The 19,195-nt window shown below is 40.8% G+C and overlaps 7 protein-coding genes across 7 annotated transcripts; 4 read left to right on the top strand and 3 right to left on the bottom strand.

Annotated features, from left to right (window-relative positions):
• Positions 1-131: 131 nt before the first annotated feature.
• SAPINGB_P006303 (uncharacterized protein) lies at positions 132-4,356 on the top strand (the record flags this gene model as incomplete). Its single annotated transcript, XM_032001014.1, has 2 exons — positions 132-170; positions 238-4,356. The coding sequence occupies 2 exons, from the start codon at positions 132-134 to the stop codon at positions 4,354-4,356; spliced, it is 4,158 nt and encodes a 1,385-aa protein (XP_031856905.1).
• A 90-nt stretch (positions 4,357-4,446) lies between these two features.
• On the bottom strand, positions 4,447-6,582 carry SAPINGB_P006302 (uncharacterized protein; the record flags this gene model as incomplete). The annotated part of the gene is made up of 1 exon (XM_032001013.1): positions 4,447-6,582. The coding sequence occupies one exon, from the start codon at positions 6,580-6,582 to the stop codon at positions 4,447-4,449; it is 2,136 nt and encodes a 711-aa protein (XP_031856904.1).
• A 345-nt stretch (positions 6,583-6,927) lies between these two features.
• On the bottom strand, positions 6,928-9,941 carry SAPINGB_P006301 (uncharacterized protein; the record flags this gene model as incomplete). Its single annotated transcript, XM_032001012.1, has 6 exons — positions 6,928-8,012; positions 8,304-9,192; positions 9,250-9,369; positions 9,426-9,493; positions 9,541-9,823; positions 9,876-9,941. The coding sequence occupies 6 exons, from the start codon at positions 9,939-9,941 to the stop codon at positions 6,928-6,930; spliced, it is 2,511 nt and encodes an 836-aa protein (XP_031856903.1).
• Positions 9,942-10,230: 289 nt separating this feature from the next.
• SAPINGB_P006300 (mitochondrial 54S ribosomal protein bL17m) lies at positions 10,231-10,978 on the top strand (the record flags this gene model as incomplete). Its single annotated transcript, XM_032001011.1, has 3 exons — positions 10,231-10,253; positions 10,311-10,497; positions 10,550-10,978. 3 exons carry the CDS (start codon positions 10,231-10,233, stop codon positions 10,976-10,978), a joined length of 639 nt encoding a protein of 212 aa, XP_031856902.1.
• A 161-nt stretch (positions 10,979-11,139) lies between these two features.
• Positions 11,140-15,747, top strand: SAPINGB_P006299 (uncharacterized protein; the record flags this gene model as incomplete). Its single annotated transcript, XM_032001010.1, has 2 exons — positions 11,140-11,285; positions 11,334-15,747. The coding sequence occupies 2 exons, from the start codon at positions 11,140-11,142 to the stop codon at positions 15,745-15,747; spliced, it is 4,560 nt and encodes a 1,519-aa protein (XP_031856901.1).
• A 62-nt stretch (positions 15,748-15,809) lies between these two features.
• SAPINGB_P006298 (uncharacterized protein) lies at positions 15,810-17,141 on the bottom strand (the record flags this gene model as incomplete). The annotated part of the gene is made up of 1 exon (XM_032001009.1): positions 15,810-17,141. The coding sequence occupies one exon, from the start codon at positions 17,139-17,141 to the stop codon at positions 15,810-15,812; it is 1,332 nt and encodes a 443-aa protein (XP_031856900.1).
• Positions 17,142-17,604: 463 nt separating this feature from the next.
• On the top strand, positions 17,605-19,186 carry SAPINGB_P006297 (uncharacterized protein; the record flags this gene model as incomplete). Its single annotated transcript, XM_032001008.1, has 2 exons — positions 17,605-17,876; positions 17,929-19,186. The coding sequence occupies 2 exons, from the start codon at positions 17,605-17,607 to the stop codon at positions 19,184-19,186; spliced, it is 1,530 nt and encodes a 509-aa protein (XP_031856899.1).
• Between the last annotated feature and the right edge of the window lie 9 nt (positions 19,187-19,195).

Genomic DNA, 19,195 nt, shown 5'->3' with positions numbered 1-19,195 from the left:
TGCCAGAACACTAATAGCCACACTTGTAATTGTAACAAGTGGATAGGTTTTTTTTTTTTTCCTACATGCTGGGGCTGTTTATTTACTAAAAACTTGAACTATTTATTGAACCTTTAAAAAATCCCCTAGAAATGTCTGCAGATTTGGGGAAAAATGAGCCAGAAGTATCTGTAAGTTAGATTAATTAAATTATATTATATTATTGTGTATTGTTTATTTTCTAACAAGTCTTTTCAGGGAAACAATAACGATGTTCGTTCTGATGATGGCACCCAAACCCAGACCCAGACTCAGACTCAAACATCACAGCCATTTTCACAGGGATTAACACAAAATGACACAGCAGGATCTCCATTTAAATTTCCATTTTCAAAAAAAACAACCTTTGCCATAAAAATCAATGGAGGAGCTATGTCTGATCCCAAGCCTGAGCGATTTAAAAGTGGTGGAATCAAAGTCCGCTCAGGGGGAGCATCAACAAACTTTACTGATGTGCCAACAGACCATTTTACCCAAAACAGTTCACAACCTTTGGAAGATTCTACTCAAAATGATTATGCTGCAACTCAGGAACTTACACAAGCATCTCAGAAACATCACCCTCATTTTACCCAGCCATCGCCTCCTAAGCCACTAACTATCATCCAAGAAGAACACGAAAGCTTTCTTTCCATCCTGTCCATAAACAGTAAACCTTTAATCATTGAAAGAAAATCAACAATACAACACAACCCAAGGCTTTTTTTACCACCTGAGCCAGAAGATCGGCTAGAGGATGAAACTCAAGCACTTAATGATAACGACAATATTATTATTCCAGCAACACAACCTACTAATGACTCTCCAACAAGAGGAACCGAAGACACCCCCCAACCAAAATCAAGCCCAGTTCATGAAAATCAAACCCAAGATGTTGAAGATAATGGAAACAAATTATATATGCAATCATCTCCCATAGTTATTCCCAATACACCACTTTCGGCATCCCAGGCAGGTATTTCGCCAATTCCAACTCCAAGTTCTTTTGGTCGTTTTACGAAAAACGGACATGACAACCATGGATACCCTAACAATTTTTCAACTCCAGCTATTAAAAGATTTCAAACTACCCAGCAAGTAGCAGAAACACAGGCTCTGGATGATGATGAACCTTCGTGTGATTCTATTAAATATACTCCAACAATTGGCGAATTCAATTCAATAAGAAAAAAACAAGACAGCGGCGAATCCGTTGATACCACTGCATCATATTATAAGTACACTGAAGATTCACAAACTATTATTCGCAAAAGGTCTACCAAACACACTGAAAAAAGTGGCAATGAAGATCTCCAGTCGTGTGCATCTGAAAGTATCTCCACTTCTAGAGAAACTGAAAAGTCTGCCAGCAGTAACATTTTCCCAGAAACTCAAGCCATGGATAACCATATCACTATTCCAGAAACTCAAGCTACAGATAATCATTTTGTTCCTGAGACCCAAGCAACATATAATCATTTTACACCTGAAACTCAATCAACAGATCACCGATTTTTTGTACCTGAAACCCAGCCTCTTTCGAGTCCAATTCAAAGCCAGCGTCATTATCATCAGGAAACTCAACTTTTACAATACGAGCCTGAAAATACCATACAATCCTTAAATGATGAAAACAAATCACTCAAGCATCTGAATGAAAGCTTACCGGAACACCAAGAAACGAATTCACCCAAACACCTAGAAAAATCACTCAGCCCATTACAAGAAACTTCTCCACAAGAACACATCAGTGATATCATAGGTATTCAGGAATTAGATGAGAATAGTCAGAGAGGGTTTTTAGAAGAAGCAACACAGAGGTTGAAAAAGCCTGAACCTGAACCTGAACCTGAGTCAACTAATGAATTTCGTATTTCTAGCTCCGGTTCAGTAACATCTCCACAGCGTTCAATGGAAATTTCTGAGCCATCCAATAGCTTTAAGAACAAAAACGAAGAAATGAATTCCAAACAAAATATGGTTTTAAAGAAGAGTTCAGCTCAACAAACTGACTCTGGAATGTCTCAAAATCCAATTATAGGCTCACGTCAAACTAGGCGAAAGTTGATCAATTGTGAAGATAGCGAATATGATAATTCCAAATCTCTTGCAAGTGGGTCTTCTAAGACAAACTCTAACTTAACTCGTTCTCTAAAACGCATAAAGCCAAATGAAACTACACCTGATCAACAAAAAGCTTCAAAAAATGATACCAATGCAGTGCCACAAACACCTCCGTCACCATCTGTATCGCCAATTAGCAGAATGTCCAAATCGCCTTCTGTAACACAACCTAATGATTTCAAGTGCAGGACACCAGAAACTGATCAGGACATGGATAGCATAGTTGCATTACGATCCGAATTCCCTACCCCTGTCATCCCAAATTCTAAGCGAAATCCCATTGACTCTATCAAAAGTTCGTGGATTCGTGATAAAGAACGATATTACCCTGCAATGCTGATGGTAGAAAATTCTAGTATTTCTTCTTCTGAGTTAAAAGCTGTATTTAAAGATGGTTTCGACTTTGTTATTCAGAAAAAAGATCTTATTCCCCTTAATCTCGGAATTGATCAGCAGATAAAATGTCTTAATAACAGCAAAGTTATCTATACTATTGTGGAGTTATTTGATTCAACAACCGAAGAAGGAGAAAAGCGTTTGAAAGAACTTAAACTGTTGAAATCCCAACTGCCAGCTATTACAAAATCAAATCGCTCTAAACGAGCTAAATCAGGGAATCAATCAGAAGAACCAAATCAAGGTGATAAACAGGAAGATTTGGTGAAAATTGTTGATAACTCTGGAAATGATTATGCTGTACTGAAAGAAGCTTCTTCGACTGGTCGCAAGGCGTCAAACAAGAATAATCAAATCAGCAGCGAGCTGGTTCTTGCTAAGATTTCTGAATTATATTTGACTCGCAAGCTGGGCTTAAAGTATATCAAGGAAATGCAGCCAGTTCAAGAATCGTTTGCTTCATTTGATTCAGCACATATTTTTAATCTTTATCAAGTCCGTGCCGAGTCCACTACAACAGAAGAAATGCCCATGTCTAGCATTTATTTTCAAAACCCTAAGCGTAAATCTGCACGAATTTCTGAAGGAACCTACTATGAAAGTCCTGACGAGGATGAGCCAAGCAGATTTTCTGTTGAAGATGATTTGCAATCATTTTCTTCAAGCACTCGTAGCATTCCTTCTAATTCTGTGCCAGTTTTAGAGAGGCTGGAATCTGTATATTCTGGAATTTTTTCTGGTTGTATTTTCACTATTACTCACACAGAAAAAAATCAAAAGGATATGAAGGAAGAAGAAAAGTACGTCAATAATTTAGAGAAGAAAATCCAGAAACAAGGTGGTATTGTTTTAGTCAAAGGGTTTAAAGAAATTCTGGATATTAACGAAAAAGAATTTCGTATATCATGGGCAAAACGCAAGAAGCCATCAAATTCTCGCAAAGGCTCAACTGATTTGCCTTTGATGCAAGCTTCAGTGTACGGGCTTCGGGGGAGCCGTATGCTAGAGCGTAGCAAATCTCTTCCCGGACGCTCAGCCAACCGCCAGTCAGCTCCTTCCACTCTTGTTGACACTGAAAGTGAAGAAGATCCAACTCTCGCAATAAATCCTGGGTATAGGTTTGCTGCTGTTTTGGCAAATGAGGCCACAAGAACCCTCAAATATATGGAAGGGCTGGCTCTAGGAATACCCTGTTTATCATGGCAATATGTTGAAGATTGCATTACTGATCAACGATTAATTGAAAACTGGGTCGATTATGTTCTCGCAGCTGGTGGCTCCTCAGTGCTTGGTGGTGTGCAAAAGAGTCTAAACGTTTCCAATTTCCGTAACATATGGCTTCAAAACCGATCTCTGTATTACCAGTTTTTGCATCGGAAACCACTTTTTAACAAACTCAATACACCCATTTACCTCATCGAAGATCTGAACCTAGCCCTCCAACTTCATCAAAGAGGTACAGATAGCTTGTCAAATAATGTAAATGACGTCTTAGATCGCTCGCGCTCAGGATCCACCACCAAATCTGCAGCCAGTTGTACCGAGCCAAATAAAGTTTTTCGGTCGCTGTTACTAATGCTTGGATGTGAGTCGCGCAACATATCTGTGGCTTCCAAAATTAATGACATCTCGGTGGATGAAAAGGAAGGTGCCATTGTTATTTTTAACTGCGCTGAAGAAAAGCTGGGAAAGTATTCTCAAACGACTAAGCGTGAACATGTAAACGCTCTGAATCAAAAGAAAAGTCTAGATGGTGCTGTGCTTTTTTTTAATCGCGAATGGATTCTTCAGAGTATTATCAATCAGCGTATAGTGTAATTGGAAGACAATACATTGGAATTTTGATTTTTTTAAATAAAATTTTTTGAATATAATTTTAAATATCTTATTTTGCTAGACTAAAAACAATTATGATGATTTTGGCTTTCGGCCACGAGTGGCGCGCTTCTTGGGAGGTTCTGGTCCAGGTTCGGTCCCAGGTGCCGAAGCTGATTTTGCTGATCGAGGTCTGCCACGCTTAGGCTTTGGCTTTTCAACTTCAGTTTCAGGCACAGGTTCGGGTTGGGGCTCAGGCTGATTTTTTTCGTCTACCACCTTAATGATTACTTCGCTGTCTTCGGGGTTAGGTGCGGGTTTGGTAGATTTGGCAGACTTGGCAGGTTTGGCTTTTGTTGTTTTAGAAGAAGGACGGCCTCGTTTTTTAGGGGTGACGGAAGGTTCCACAGATTCATTAACAGGCTCTATAACAGGTTCGACAAGTTCAACAAGTTCGACAGGTTCAACAGGTTCGACAGGTTCAACAGGTTCAACAGGTTCAACAGGTTCGACAGGTTCGACAGGTTCAACAGGTTCAACAGGTTCGACAGGTTCGACAGGTTCGACAGGTTCGACAGGTTCGACAGGTTCGACAGGTTCGACAGGTTCGACAGGTTCGACAGGTTCGACAGGTTCGACAGGTTCGACAGGTTCGACAGGTTCGACAGGTTCGACAGGTTCGACAGGTTTGACAAGTTTGACAGGTTCGACAGGTTCGACAGGTTCGACAGGTTTAACAGGTTCAACAGATTCCAAAGTTTCCGTTTGAAGCTTGGAAGCTGGTTGTTCTGAAGCAATTTCTGAAATTGGTTCTGAAAGAGATGCCTTTTTAGGCTTAGTCACAGGCTTAGGTTCCTGTGCAAATTCTTCAACAGGTTCCAATGCTGTTTTAACAATGGGAGTGTCGGCTCCTGTTTTAGAAATTTCTTTTTCCTTCTCAGAAGATTCTAAATCAAATTCATTTTTTTCATTTTGTTCAGAAGCTTTCTCCTCCTGCTGTTCAATCTCTTTCAGATCCTTCTTGTTCTCAGAGGAAGATTTCTCTTGTGGTTTAGGTGGTAGTTTTGGTGGAACAGAAGTCTTCTTTTCTGTAGACTGTGATGGTGATGGAGGCGGTGGAGGTTGTTTTTTAGGAAGTGGTGGTGGAGGCAAACTTCCAGGAAGAGAATACTTTTTCAAAGCTGGAGGATGAGAAGGCTCTGCAGAAGGATGAAAATGAGAGCCGCGGTCTTCTCTAGAGTCAAATCGGCTTTCTCTAGAATCATAACGACTTTCTCTAGAATCAAACCGACTTCCTCTAGAGTCATACCGATTTCCTCTGGAATCATAACGACTTTCTCTGGAATCATACCGACTTCCTCTAGAATCATACCTGCGGTCTGGGCTTCGGCTGCGCTCGCGTCGAGACGAAGACCGCGGAGGAGGAGAAGAACTTCGACTATCTGAGTGTCGTTTTCTTCCTTTAGTATCTCCATCGTAATCTAAAGCCTTTGGCATGTAATCACGGGATCTATCAGGCTTTCGAGGTCGGTAGCTACTTCCTTCATTTTTGTCCCGGTAGTCGTTATACTGTACACTTCGGGGTGAACCGCGGCTCCGTTGATAGCTCCTTTTATCTTCAACATCTTCATTTCGAACAGGACTCAAACTTCGTTCACGATGGTGGCGCCGGTGGCGCTCTCTCTTTTCGGAATCAAACGCATCTCTTATTCTTTCGTTTTCACGCGCTTTAGCTGAAACTAAATTGTGAATGTCATGTGTCTTATATTTCCTTCTTTCGCCATCTTCTAAATCTTCATTCTTAAATGAACCGTGCTGCCTTTGAAAACGAGCTTCTCTTTTGTTTCCTTCTTCCTCTCGTTGTTTAAGCTTTGTGCGTAGGGCTGCAACCTTCTCCTCAATCTCGTCGTCTGTCATTAAATCTTTCTTAGGCTTACCTGCTGCTTGGGCCTCTTCACGTTCATTTTCTAAGTAAACTTGTAACTCTACACATTGAGCTTCAATTTTTCGCTTTCTCTCGTGTTCAATGATGCCGTCATCAATTTTTCTGTTAGAAAAGTTTCGTGCGTCGAAAGCTTTTTTGCGCTTCTCTTCTTCGCGTGCTAACTCCTGGCGACGTTCATAGCTGCGATATTGGCGGCTGGCACTAATAGATGACGCATTTTTTTGAATATAACCACTTGTACCCGTACCTCTAGGGGTGGGAAGACCAATGCCGTTATATGACATTGATGGTTGAATAGCCTTGGTTTGATGGAAGTTGATTGTATCAATAAAAAAAAATAAACAAAGTCGTGTCGAACGTCAAAATTTGAGGAGGTTCGCTCAGGGTTAGGGTCAGTCAACCCAGCAAAATTAAAAAAAATATTTTAAGCACTCACTGCTTTGGGTTTATTTTTTAATCGCCTTTGTAGAACTTAAACAATTTTTCATAGAAATAGTCTTTTTTTTATTTAACTCAAATAATACGGAATCTAAAGCATCTTTCTGAAATTTTAACTTAAAGGTTATTTAATGTAATTATAAAATTGAAAAAAAAAAAAAAAAACAGTGGGACCTTTTTTTTTAAAAAATTTATCTCCAAATATCATGGACAGATTCGTTATTGTCTAAATCGATAAGTGACCCCATAGTTCCCAGGGGTGTTGGTTTTAGAGAATCACCAAGTTCGCCAATTTGGGAAACGTCTTCTCTAAAAATACATGCCATTGATCCAATTTCATTATTAAAGCTGTTGATGCTTACACTTTGACCATGCGAATTTTCGGTGTTAGGATCAGATTTGACAGGAGTAAACATGATTGGGGCGCTGTAAGCCAACTTATTTACATCAGAAACAAGGGCCGGGCTTTTAATAGGGGCGGATTCCGCTTGCATTACAATTGCCAGACTGCTTGGTACTTTGACATTGGAAGTGTTATTAGTAATATCACGGATTTTAGCAACAAGTTTGCTGTCAGGAGGCTGCACTGGGATTGGAGAAATGGGCTTAAGTATATTCGGATTTAATAACTGTTTATTCGAAGCCAAGCTAAAGTTTGGGTGATGATCAATTGTTGAATTTGTTTCGCTAATATCAACAAGTCTTTGATCTAAATCTTGATGAGATATCTGTGAAGAGCTTTGGTTCTGAGAAGATTTTAAAATACTTCTTGGCGTGGACCCTGTTGAAGAAGAAAGACAAGTACTTCCTTTGACACTACTAGCGACTGTTGGTGCTTTAGATCCAATATGTGCCGTACGTTTTTCAGAACTGTTAAATGAGTTTTCACCGACTTGAATCATTTGTGTTGTTTCGTCACAAGCAGTTGTAGGCTGAATTCCTTTTCCGCCACAACAGTTTAGACACGAAAATCTATGCTTTCGAGCTCGAAAAGAAACGATTGGAATCGAAGTTGTAGTGGCAGTAATTCCATCTTCACGTTCTTGAATAGATTGGGGAAATTGAGGTGAAGAGGAGTGTTCGTCTGAAGGGCTGAACGGAGGTCTTCCAATTTCGTCAGGCTGTGCAAAAGCAGCAGCAGCGGCACTTAATCTTTGTTCCTTCACCAATTTGACTTTCATTTTATTGTCTGATTTTTCAATAATATCAGAGTAAGTTGGATTTGAACGAAAGGAATCTCGCAATGCTTGGTCTAATAGAGAAGTAGGATCTGGGTCTAAATGAAGTTAGTTGAATGATTATATAAAACAAAAGGCAAAAATAGTATACGTCTAAACCGATGACAGAGTTTCAAGTGATCTAGATAGGCAGTCCAATTTGATGGGTTTTTTTTAGTTGTTATGTCTTTACTTGAACAAGTTGACATTTACAGAATAGTAAGAAAAATAAATAAAAAAAGAAGAAATAATTTATAAACAATGTATTAACAACAAGCAACAAGTAACAATAAATTTTTGCTCAATAACTATTTTTTATTTTTTAAAGAAAGACATAAGGGATTCTTGACGAGAATGGTTATTATTCTTCTTTTTATGTTTAAGCGCTCCAACGGGAGGAAGTGTCCGAAGCTTTGGTTTTTCTACCGGTTTAGCTTCTTCTTCTGATTCAGAGCAAGATTCCCAAACTTCTTCAGTATGTGTAATCAAGTATCCTAATTCATCAAGCTTGGTGGTTCGCTTCAAAACCTTTTTCATTTTTCGGCCTTTGGTAGTTGCAGGAGGTGGAGGTGTAGGCTCTTTAGGTACAGGAGCAGGCGAGGGCAAATCGCCCATTTCAACATCACCGTCCTCATCCTTCTCGTTTTCACTTTGGTCCGTCATACCCTCATCTTCGCTTTGAATATCAGGGGTTGCAGATGCATTGTTTTCGACGTCGGCAAACATATTTTTAAGTTCCTCACTAATTTCAACACTATTTTGTTTGTCCTTTTCTTTAGTTTCCTTTCCCTTTTTCTTTTCTTTTTCCTTTTCTCTTGTCATCTTTTCTCTTTCGACTTCTTTCTTTTCTTCCTTTGGCTCATTTATGATATTTTCATCTACAGAAAACGTTTCTGTTGATTTTAAATTCTTTCCAGATTTTTCTTCTACCGTATCTTCAAGAGTTTTTTGTCTGGTGGAGGTTTTAACCGGCTTTTTCCCAAAAAATGTTTGACTAAGAGTAGGTTGTTTTCTCGGATCTTTAGAATTTGAGCCCTTTGAAGTCGAAAAACTTTTTGCTGCTTTTGCTGATCCTGTGGTTGATGAAGCCGAGGGTTCTTTTACAGCCTCTTTTACCACATTTATAGTCCGCTTTTCTTGCTTTACAGGTACTGTTTCAACTCTAGCTGCAGGCTGATATTTGTAAGCTGATCCAACCTTAGTTGGAGTTTCAATTGTTTTTGGAACAACGATTAAATTCTTGAAAATAATTTTTTAGTATAAATGAAAAAAATAAAGAATTGGAACAATACATACCTTGTCTATTAAAGGGTTAATAACCACGCCATACTTGGAAGACAATTGACCAACATTAGTTTCTAATTCGCAATCTATCAGCTTAGTCTCTTGAAGAGCTTCTGTGAGAAGAGTAATATCCTAGTTAACGTTAGTCAAAGTTTTATGATGTGTTGAAAAAAAGAAAAAAAACATACATTAGAAACGGCAGATCCTATACTGTAAATATGAACAGAGGTAACCTTTTCAAGACTATTTATTTTGTCTAAATTGTTAGTTCCTAGTTTGTGTAAAAGTTTTTTGTAGACTTACCATTTAGTTTTTCTTCAGGAACTTTACAAATAACTCGCTCCAAACGTTCTGACGATTCTTCTTTAGTCGCAGGTCGGTAAGAATCTCTTATAGAAACAACTTGAAATTGATTTTGCGTAGAATTTGAATTAGTAACAGGTCCTTGGACGTTGATTTTTTCGTATCCGGAAACAATATAGGTTGTATGAAACTTTTCTGTGGTTTTTTGCTGAAACTCATAAAGATACTTTTTGGCCTTGTTTACATGGACTCCGAGTTTTCTGCTGAGAAGCTGATAAGTCATCTAAAAAAAATTAGCAAATCGCTTTATAATATGAATAACTATATATACATACTACTCGACCTTCAGCAAAAATTTCCGTCCGTATCACAGTCTCATAATCTGGTGTTTGATCTGACATGTTTTGATTTGGTTAGTGGTAATCTTTGTTGATTTGGCGGCAAGGTGGTAAAAAAAATAATACTTATAAGGTTCAGGTAAACAAAAAAAATCACGCGTCAATAGCGTGAACCTTTCGTGACGCGTTTTTTTGTTACATTTTTATGACATTTCTGTTACACTAAATTTTTCAACCAGCCAACCAACCACCACCACCGCTTTTTTTTCATCGCTGAGAAATTTTTTATACCCACCACCCCAGTCCGGATTTACATTATCAACAAGGGCTTTTCCAGCAAACACAAGCAACCATGGTTTACAGAAAACTTAACAGGTATTTTGGATATTAGAATGTCTATTGAAATTATAGTTTTTTTAACAATTTCTTCAGAACATCATCACACCGCAAGGCCACTTTACGTAGTTTGGTCACACATCTAATTGAGCACGAGTCTATCACAACAACTCACGCCAAGGCCAAAGAAGCACAGACTGCAACTGAAAGATTAATACAATTAGCCAAAAACCGTTCGCCGAACTTGGATGATGCTAAAACGCGAGCTCTGCAGTACATTTACGTAAGTTTAGACTTTACAGATATAGATCTTAGCCCACTAACACTTATTTCAGAAACCCACAGAGACCCTTCCTAAACTTTTTGGCGAGCTTTCCGAAAGATATGGCAACAGAGCCGGTGGTTACACCCGTGTGTTGAAGCTTGAGCCTCGTCTCGGTGATAATGCTCCCCAATCTATCCTTGAGCTGGTAGATGGAAAGCGCGATATGAAGTTTGCTCTTACTGCCCGTGCTGTTGCTCGTCTTGAGGCACAAGGCCAGGTTCTGGACAAGAAGACTAAAGAGTCTGTCAAGAAGATTTACCGATCCCGACCAAATGGTGAGGAGGAGTTTCAAAAAGAGGTTGCCGAGATGAAGGCTAGATTCTACAGCTCGGAGGAATCGCTTGCAAACCTGCCCACTCCAAAGCCTAAAAAACAGAAGGCTAGCCTTAAATTTGTTGAGAACCCTCTGCTGGCCAAGAAGGAGGCCGAGTCTTCATAAAGAATTCTGTTAAATAGCTGTTTCTTCATTTTCTGTAAATAATTTCATCGTGAAAGACTTTTTTTCATTTTTTTTGTCAGGGTAACTTTGTGATTTGATTTTTTTTTTATGATAAAAATTTTTTATTTTTTTTTTATTATGCTCATCTCTAACTTTCAACCATGGAACAGATTGATAATGGCACCATTAGGGCCATTCTAAACTCCGTGGAAGGCAATATCATTGATTCCAAAAATTTAGAATATGTTAGAAAGTATTTGGTTAAAACCAAGGGCCCTGTCATTTCTTCCGACAAGGAAACACAGAGGTACGTTTTTGATGTTTCTAGTATTAATGTTTTCTAACTTTTTTTCAGTATATTCATAGATCTTTATTCCCCTCTTTTGACCTCAACTTTGAAGTCTTACGGCATTGATTCTTCGCGCACTCTTACAACAGATAGTCTCAGCATTTGGCTTCAGCGAGCTGTCCAACTTACTTCATCTTCTGACAACTCTATTAACTTTGGCAAAATTGTTTCCGATGAAGATGCTCAAAATATTTTCACATTTGTTTGCGACTTTTGGACCGACTCAGGCGTAGCTTTTGGCAACTCTCTTAAAGAGCTTTTTATTAAAATCATTTCTTTAGTCACTATTTCTAGACCGACAGACTCCATTGTTTATCTTCAAAAATGGACCCAGCATATTCTCAGATTTTCCAGAAATCAAAGAGTACTTTATTTTATGCTTGAAATTCTTGCAAAAAAAGTTGGAGGTCAGTTTGTTCTAGACGATTGCCCTGAATTTTTATCTCAATCATTGGCCTTTATGGGTTCTAATGCTCTTGCCAATCCTATTGGAAAATCTTTGTTTGCCATTTACAGCTCAATCCTTACACAGTGGACTGGAGACGCGAAAAATAACATCACTTGCGACTCAGAAATAGCCGAAAAATGGACTCAACTTTGGTCCGAACCGACAAGATCTGCCTTGTTAAATGAAAAAACTCGTGAGCATGTTCAAACTTACTTTTTACCACAAATGTTTAAGCGACTCCCTCAGTCACTTGGGATTTTTATAAAGCCGATGACCAATATCAATTTCGATACCCCAGAAAATGAAATTTCTGTTTTGCTTGGTTGTATGAAACTTGGACATGAGCTCGGAATTTTGGATGTCTTTGAAGAAGGTAATAATGTCATTAGTGAAGAGTTTTTGGAAAGTTTATTTCATCATGAGTCACCAGTTTTGCGTATTGGCGCTCTTTCTCTTGTCTCTATTTTTCAACAAACTACCAGACCCGTCGCCAAGTTTGTTTTTAAGGTTTTGGAGCGTTCTCTTGATGATTTTTTCGTTGAATCTGATCCTGGTTTTCGCAACCAATTTTACGGGTTTATACGCCAATTTATTTTTAGAGTCCGTGCCTCTTCGTACTCCATTAAAAAGGAAAGCAATAAAAAAGCAAAGAACGGAGACATTGAGCTTTCGACCAAGCTGGCTAAAGAAGTTGAATTCGTTAAAGAGTTTTTTGTTTGGCTAATTTCTTACCTCGAGCGGTGTCTTCGTCCCAGCGCACCTTACCAATATAGATTTACTGCTATGCTTTTGATTCAACTTCTCGCAAACTCTGGTCTTGATGATGAAATTCGTCCCGAATGCTATGAAAAACACCACGACTTTTTCCCCTTCAAAATTCCTGTATACAATGAAGAGATTGTTCGTCTGCTTATTGAAAATATTGCCAACAATTTTGAAGATGTTCGCGCAACAGCTGCTAAAATTATTGGAATTGCTAAACTTCCTCTCCCTTTAATTGAGTCTTATGAGCAAATTGAAACTCTTGCAAATCAATCATTAAGCACTTTATCTGGTATGAGGGGACGTGAGGGTGATGCCGGTGCTCGAGGTCTGGAGCTTGCGTTTAATCTTTACTTTAATTTCCCAGTTCCTGAATCTAATGCCAATTCCAATATTGAGCATGGTCTTTCACTTTTTGAAACCATCCTTTCCAAGCTTGAAGATGAGATTGAATTTGCCAACAAAAATATGGCTACTGCTGTCCGTGAGCATCCCATTCATGGTTATTATACTGCCCTTGCATTTATTCTTGGATCTATTGATTTTTACAAGTTTTCCAGCACACCAAAAGACGAAAAAAATTGGACTGAACTTATCAAGCGTCTCATAAAGAGCATGAATAATGTTTGGGAGAATGTGAAGGAAATTCTGTGCCACGATTCGCCCGAAGGTAATCTTCCCAAAGAATTTGAAGCCAATTTTGAGCCTGAACTTGAAGCTCAATATGGCCCAGCAACTCAAGTCATTTTGTCATATTCTTGGAGAGCCATCAAAGAGTCGACAGCAATGCTCAAGGTACTTTTTGACCGGGTGCCCTTGAAGGGGTCGACCAAAAAGAAGTCACCAGTTAAAATTCAAACAGAAATTTTCCCTCAAGATCTTATAGTTGAGATTGGAGAACTATTACTAACTCAATTGGCAACTGTGAGACACCGTGGTGCTTTTTCTTCTATCTACCCTGCGTTTGTGTCTTGCTGCAAGCGCTGCAACTTAACTCCTGGTATTGAAAATCAACCTGAAAAGTGGCTTTCTGAAAATATTAACCTCATTAAAATTAAAGCCCAGTATGTTACACGTCGTTCTGGGGGTCTCCCCTATTTGATTACTGCTGTTTTGACGGCTGAGCTTGAACCCACTCTTGATCTTATTACTTCAACTTTTGAAAAGCTGCTTACAATTGCTCAAATCCCGGCAGTTTCTTCAGGCTCTGACAAGATCGATCTTCCTCAAGTGCACGCGTTTAACTGTATTAAGGCTATGTTTGTTGAAACCAATCTTTCCAGCAGGTCAGCCTATTTCATTGAACCTTCTTTGGAGTTAGCCATCATGTCGTTTTCCAGTGAAATTTGGGCTATTCGCAACTGTGCTGTCATGTTATTCACAGCTCTGCAAAATAGACTTTTTGGTACTGCCAAACCTACCAAGTCTAAGCTAACAAATAGTACAATATCGGCTAAGATTTTTTTTAACAAGTACAAAACCATCCGTGAAACTTTGCTTCGTCTGCTTCAGCACTATGTTGACCACATGGATGAAACATCTTCAGGTGTGGAGATTGTTTTCCCTATTCTGTCACTTTTGTCAAGACTTGAAAGTACTGTGGGATACAATGGACTTGACGATTTCCGACCTTTGGCTGTTTCCTGTTTGGGAAGCAAGATCTGGAAAGTTCGTGAAATGACTGCCCGTGTTATCCCACCTCTGCTTGGTGATCAAGATACAATTAAGTTTTTGAGAGACCTGATTGATGATGCTTCACTTAAAAATCAGAATAAACTTCACGGTGTTTGTCTTGCCGGACTTAACATTGTTATTTCTAAGATCCAAGCCGGTGCTGACATTCCTCAAGATTTTATTGAATTTTTCTTTAAAAAGTTTGATGAATTTGTCATCTTTAATCCCTCGCCCGAGACTGCGTTGGCGTATTTGCGTATTATCAAAGAAATTTTCCTCGTTACTCCGGACAATCAAATTCTTGTACAGAAGCTTGTACCCAAGTGTGCCCACCTGTGGAAGAACCTTCCTGGTTCGGGTATGAGCTCTGCTCGCCGGGTGTTCCAGAGCGAGCTTGCTGAGATTTCACTCGTTAATGCTTTCAACATTAATGGTGACCCTCTTGCACTAGCAACTGAAATGGTTTTGTGCTATGAATCGTACGAGGTTCAGCTAATGGCCATTGAGCAGCTTAGTAACCGTGTTGATTATTTAACTGGTACCAACTCAGCACAGGTGCTGCAAGCACTGTGGGCCGTATTTGCCTCCCAAGCTTGGGATCAAGTTCGTGGACCTGCTGCTCGTCTCTTTTCACAAATATTTGCGAAGTTCGCTCAAGATGCATCAGCACAGTCTTTCCGTGATGATGTTCCCAAGTATTGGCAAGTCCTTTACTCTTCTGTCCGTCCCGGCGTAAACACAGAGGAGATCAATGAGTCGTGTTTGGAAGCATTGGGTATCTTTTCTGGGCAGTTGTACTGTCAAGAAGCTGATGACCGCGTAAACAAATGGCTTGAGCTTGTTTCCCGGTTTTCTGATGAGAACGAAGCATACCCTGCGCGTGACGCAGCTCTTACTTCTTTGCTGGCGTTTTTGTCGACAATCAAAATTAAACAGGGTGCTCCATACGCTGATGCTCTTCTTCAGTTGTTTTTCTTTTTGTCTGATGACGACGAAGATATCCGTGCAACAGCATCTGAATATGTGTCGCGGATGCTTGGGCTGCGGTTTTTAGCAACGAGTGCACATTGTGAGAATCAACTGCTTCGTGAACGTATTGTTAGCTGTGATTCTTCTGCTCATATTGCCCGACAGTTGTTTAGTTACCTTACCGAGAGACAGAAGTCTGCCACAGATCTACTGGCTGAAGCCCGTGCTGTTGACGATGCACTGTTCAATTATGAGAAACAGAATCTTTTTAGAGATGAGGTTGCCAAGTTTGAACAAGTTGGCGGGGCACTTTTGGATATTCTAAAGAACAATGACACTCTTTTGAGAGAGGAAATCGAGCAGTGGATAACTGACGCAGTGCCTGCTCTGAAGTCTACAATTGCGGAGCTTGGAGGCGATGAAACTCTGCTTATTTGGGGTAAAGACCCAAAGATTACAAAGGAAGTTTCGCGCATTATTATTGTTGCACGCATCTACGAAGCTTTAGAGGGTGTTGTTGTAATTGAACCCAGTGAAAGCATCAAAGCCATGCTTATTAGAATTTAGATTATTTTTTTTACTCTTTTTTTTTCCTTTTTATTAAAACAAAAACATTAAAAACACAAAAACTAAGCCACAACTGATTCGTTCTTGTTGAGAGCCTGAGCAAGAATCTGGTTTGATCGGAAGGTAAGGCCCTTTGTCTTTTCAATGACTTGCTGATAGACGGAAGTGACGGGGTGGTTCATTATAACAGTGCCATCAGACTCGTTAATCTTGGCATCCATCTTGGTGTCCTTGATAAGGTTAGCGATCCACTTCTCACCCTGCTCAGGAGAGAGATTGAGACGAGCAGAGAGCTGCTTAACATCGATGCGCTGGTGGATTCTGCAGTAAAGCTCGGAAACCAAGTGTCTGGCCGAGTCAAGGAAGGAGTCGGTGAGGTTGTGAAGGAAGAAGTCGTTTGCGAGGATAGACTCAGCCTCGAGAAGCTTAGATTGAGCTTCAGCAAAGTCGTAGTCAATGTAGAGAGCACGAACAAAGTCTGTGATGGGGTCCTGGTACTCGTACAACTCCTGGCCGACAACACGGACAAGGTCCTTGAGTCTGCGCTGGTTGCTGGAGTTGTTGCGGCCCTTGGTGTTGAGAGAGATGACGGCAGCGGCAAGGTAGCGGATAATCCAGGGGCAGGCAGCTTGGATAGTGGAAATATAAGAGGCGGAGAAGAAAAGGTCGACAAGGCCTTCCTTGTTGAAATTGGGGTTCTGGAGGAGGAAAAGAGACCAGTGGATGATCCAGGTACGGTTATGAAGCTGAGTCAAGGGGTCGGCAAATGAACGTTGGTCGACAATGTCACGGAGAGACTGCTGGTCCTCAAGGGCAGCCTCGGTCTCGCCGGCGAGCAGGTCGGAGGCAAACTTACCCCAGTGGGCTGATGCAATGAGCTTAGCATCAGTGGAGAGCAGCAGGAACTGGTGGAGCTTGCGGGAGGCAGCAGCGTAGTCTCCACAGCTAAAGTTAGCCTTACCAAAGAAGTAGAAAGAGTTGATGAGGTCGACAGTAATGTTGTACTTTTCCAGCATGCGCAGGTTCTGAACCTTGTCAGCCTTGAGGTTGGCCTGGACCTCAGGGTTTTCAAAGGCCTCCGAGACAGTAGTGAGGTCGCGCTCATAGGTAGCAATGCGAGCATCAAGATCAGCCCTGCGGTCATCAAGAGATAAGGCAGACTCACTAGGATTCAGCTTCTTCCAGAGATCATTGATAAAGTCAAACATGCACGAATCTTTGAAGAGATCGTACTGTAGTTGGTCGAGGGCCTTGCTGCTGTAAATGCCCTTCTTGCCCAGGAACTCCGCAATGGGGTAGACAAGGTGCGGATCCAAAAAAGGAATGATCGTTTGCGTAAGATCGTACTTACGGGCGAGCTCGAGCGCCTCAGGAGATGTCTTGGCCGTGGACATTGTTGGATGTGCTGTTCAATGGACTGGTGGTGGTGATGGTGAGAATTTTGGTGATTTTTTTTTTTCGTTTTGGGAGGTTTGGAGTGAAATTTTTTCAGCGTGCGCAGATGTGAGTCCTGCGAAAAAATTAGTCTTGTGGGTTAGGGTAGCACCGAATGAGAGGAGAGCCCGATTAATACTCACGCGACCCGATGTTCAAATAAATGGGTTAAGAAGATCGGGTCACAAACTTAATTGGTGGTTTAAATGATCCGGGAGTTCCGGTGATATTGATTACTATCATCTGAAAGGTTCGTGTAAGCCAGATTTCTATTTTCTTTCTTTTACCTTCTACCTCTCCGCCCCACCCACCACTGAGCCACAACAGTTTCTTTCCTAATTAACTCTATCGCCTTAACTGGGGGATTTTCTTATCGCCAAACCAGCCAACTTAGCAATCACAAACTACAAAAAAAAAATACATATGGAACTTGATCGCAAGTACGTTCCACCTTGGAAAGAGCCATATATTATTGCGCTGGCCGGATCTTCCGGTAGCGGCAAGACTTCTATTGCTCAGACTATTATTAAACGCCTTAATGTTCCTTGGACCATCTTGCTCTCCATGGATAACTTTTACAAGCCACTCGAGCCTGCGCAGATCCAACTGGCTTTTGAAAGCCGCTACGATTTTGACGCTCCAGAAGCTATTGACTTGGACTTATTTGTCGAAGTTCTTACAAGTTTGAAACGCGGGTGAGTAGAAACTTCTTTTTTGCCTTTTTTTAATCCGCTAATCTCTTAATAGTGAGCGCGCGAGAATCCCAAATTATTCCTTTGCACACCACAACCGAACAGACTATTGGACGACTGTGTATGGTGCAAATGTAATCATTATTGAAGGCATCTATGCATTACATGATGAGCGCGTTCTTGCGCTTACAGACCTGCGCATTTTTGTTGATACGGCCCTAGACGTATGTCTTGCACGCCGTCTGTCGCGCGACATTGTATATCGAGGCCGTGAAATTGCGCTGTCTGTTGTCCAGTGGCAGCGCTTTGTCAAGCCCAACTTTGAGCAGCATGTGCGCCACACTATGTACAAGGCTGACGTTCGAATTCCACGCGGAATCAATAACGTTGTAGCACTAGACATGCTTGTTGCCCATATTCAGCGGCAACTGGCAAAAAAGTCTGCTAAGCATCTCAACCATTTTCTCGCACTTTCTGGACAGCGCCGGGGATCAACAGCATCAGATCTCAGCGAACCTTTGGAGGAGCCTCTTCCACATAATGTGGTTTTAATTGACCAGACACCACAGGTCCGTGGTATGCATACTATTCTGTTGGCATCAGCCACGGATGACAATCACTCACGGGCCGACTTTATTTTTTATTTTGACCGAATTGCGTCTCTGATCGTGACACGAGCACTTGATGAGTTTGCATATGGAGAAAGTGACATTGTTACCCCGACAGGCCACAGTGTACGTGGGGTCGTTCCCATTTCTCTGCCTGCAGCCGTGGAACTTATCCGTGGAGGACAATGCTTTGAGCGAAGTATCCGTAAAACACTTCAAGCAATACCTATTGGCAAGATCCTAATTCAATCAGACGCAAAGACTGGTGAACCACACTTGCATGCACTTAAATTACCACCGTGTCTTGATCCACGCCTAGAAGTTTTGCCTTCAAGTGCTGAATCTTCTGTCCCCTCTTCTTCATCTTCAGCTTTGACTCCTTTCCATATGACTACACCTTTATCTGCAACATCCAGTCGTAGTGGATGCTCCATCAATGAAGATGATCTTGCAGTGCAAGCCCAAACCAAAATCCTACTATGTGAGGCGCAAATGGCCTCTGGTGCAGCGGTTACCATGTCTGTTGCTATCTTGAAAGATCATGGCGTGCGTGAAGAAAACATCATTGTTATTGCATACCTTGCATCTGAAATTGCTGTGCGCAGAATCAGCGTTGCATTCCCTCTTGTAACCATAGTGGTGGGCCTGGTTACACCAAAGATATACCCTAGATTTGTTGATAATGCATACTTTGGCACCATGTAAAGAAAAAAA

This window comes from Magnusiomyces paraingens, assembly GCF_902498895.1.
Source record: "Magnusiomyces paraingens strain CBS 517.90 genome assembly, contig: contig5, whole genome shotgun sequence".
In the NCBI taxonomy this organism is placed as follows: domain Eukaryota; kingdom Fungi; phylum Ascomycota; class Dipodascomycetes; order Dipodascales; family Dipodascaceae; genus Magnusiomyces; species Magnusiomyces paraingens.
The sequence above is the reverse complement of the archived record's forward strand: the minus strand, read 5'-3'. Positions and strand labels throughout refer to the sequence as shown.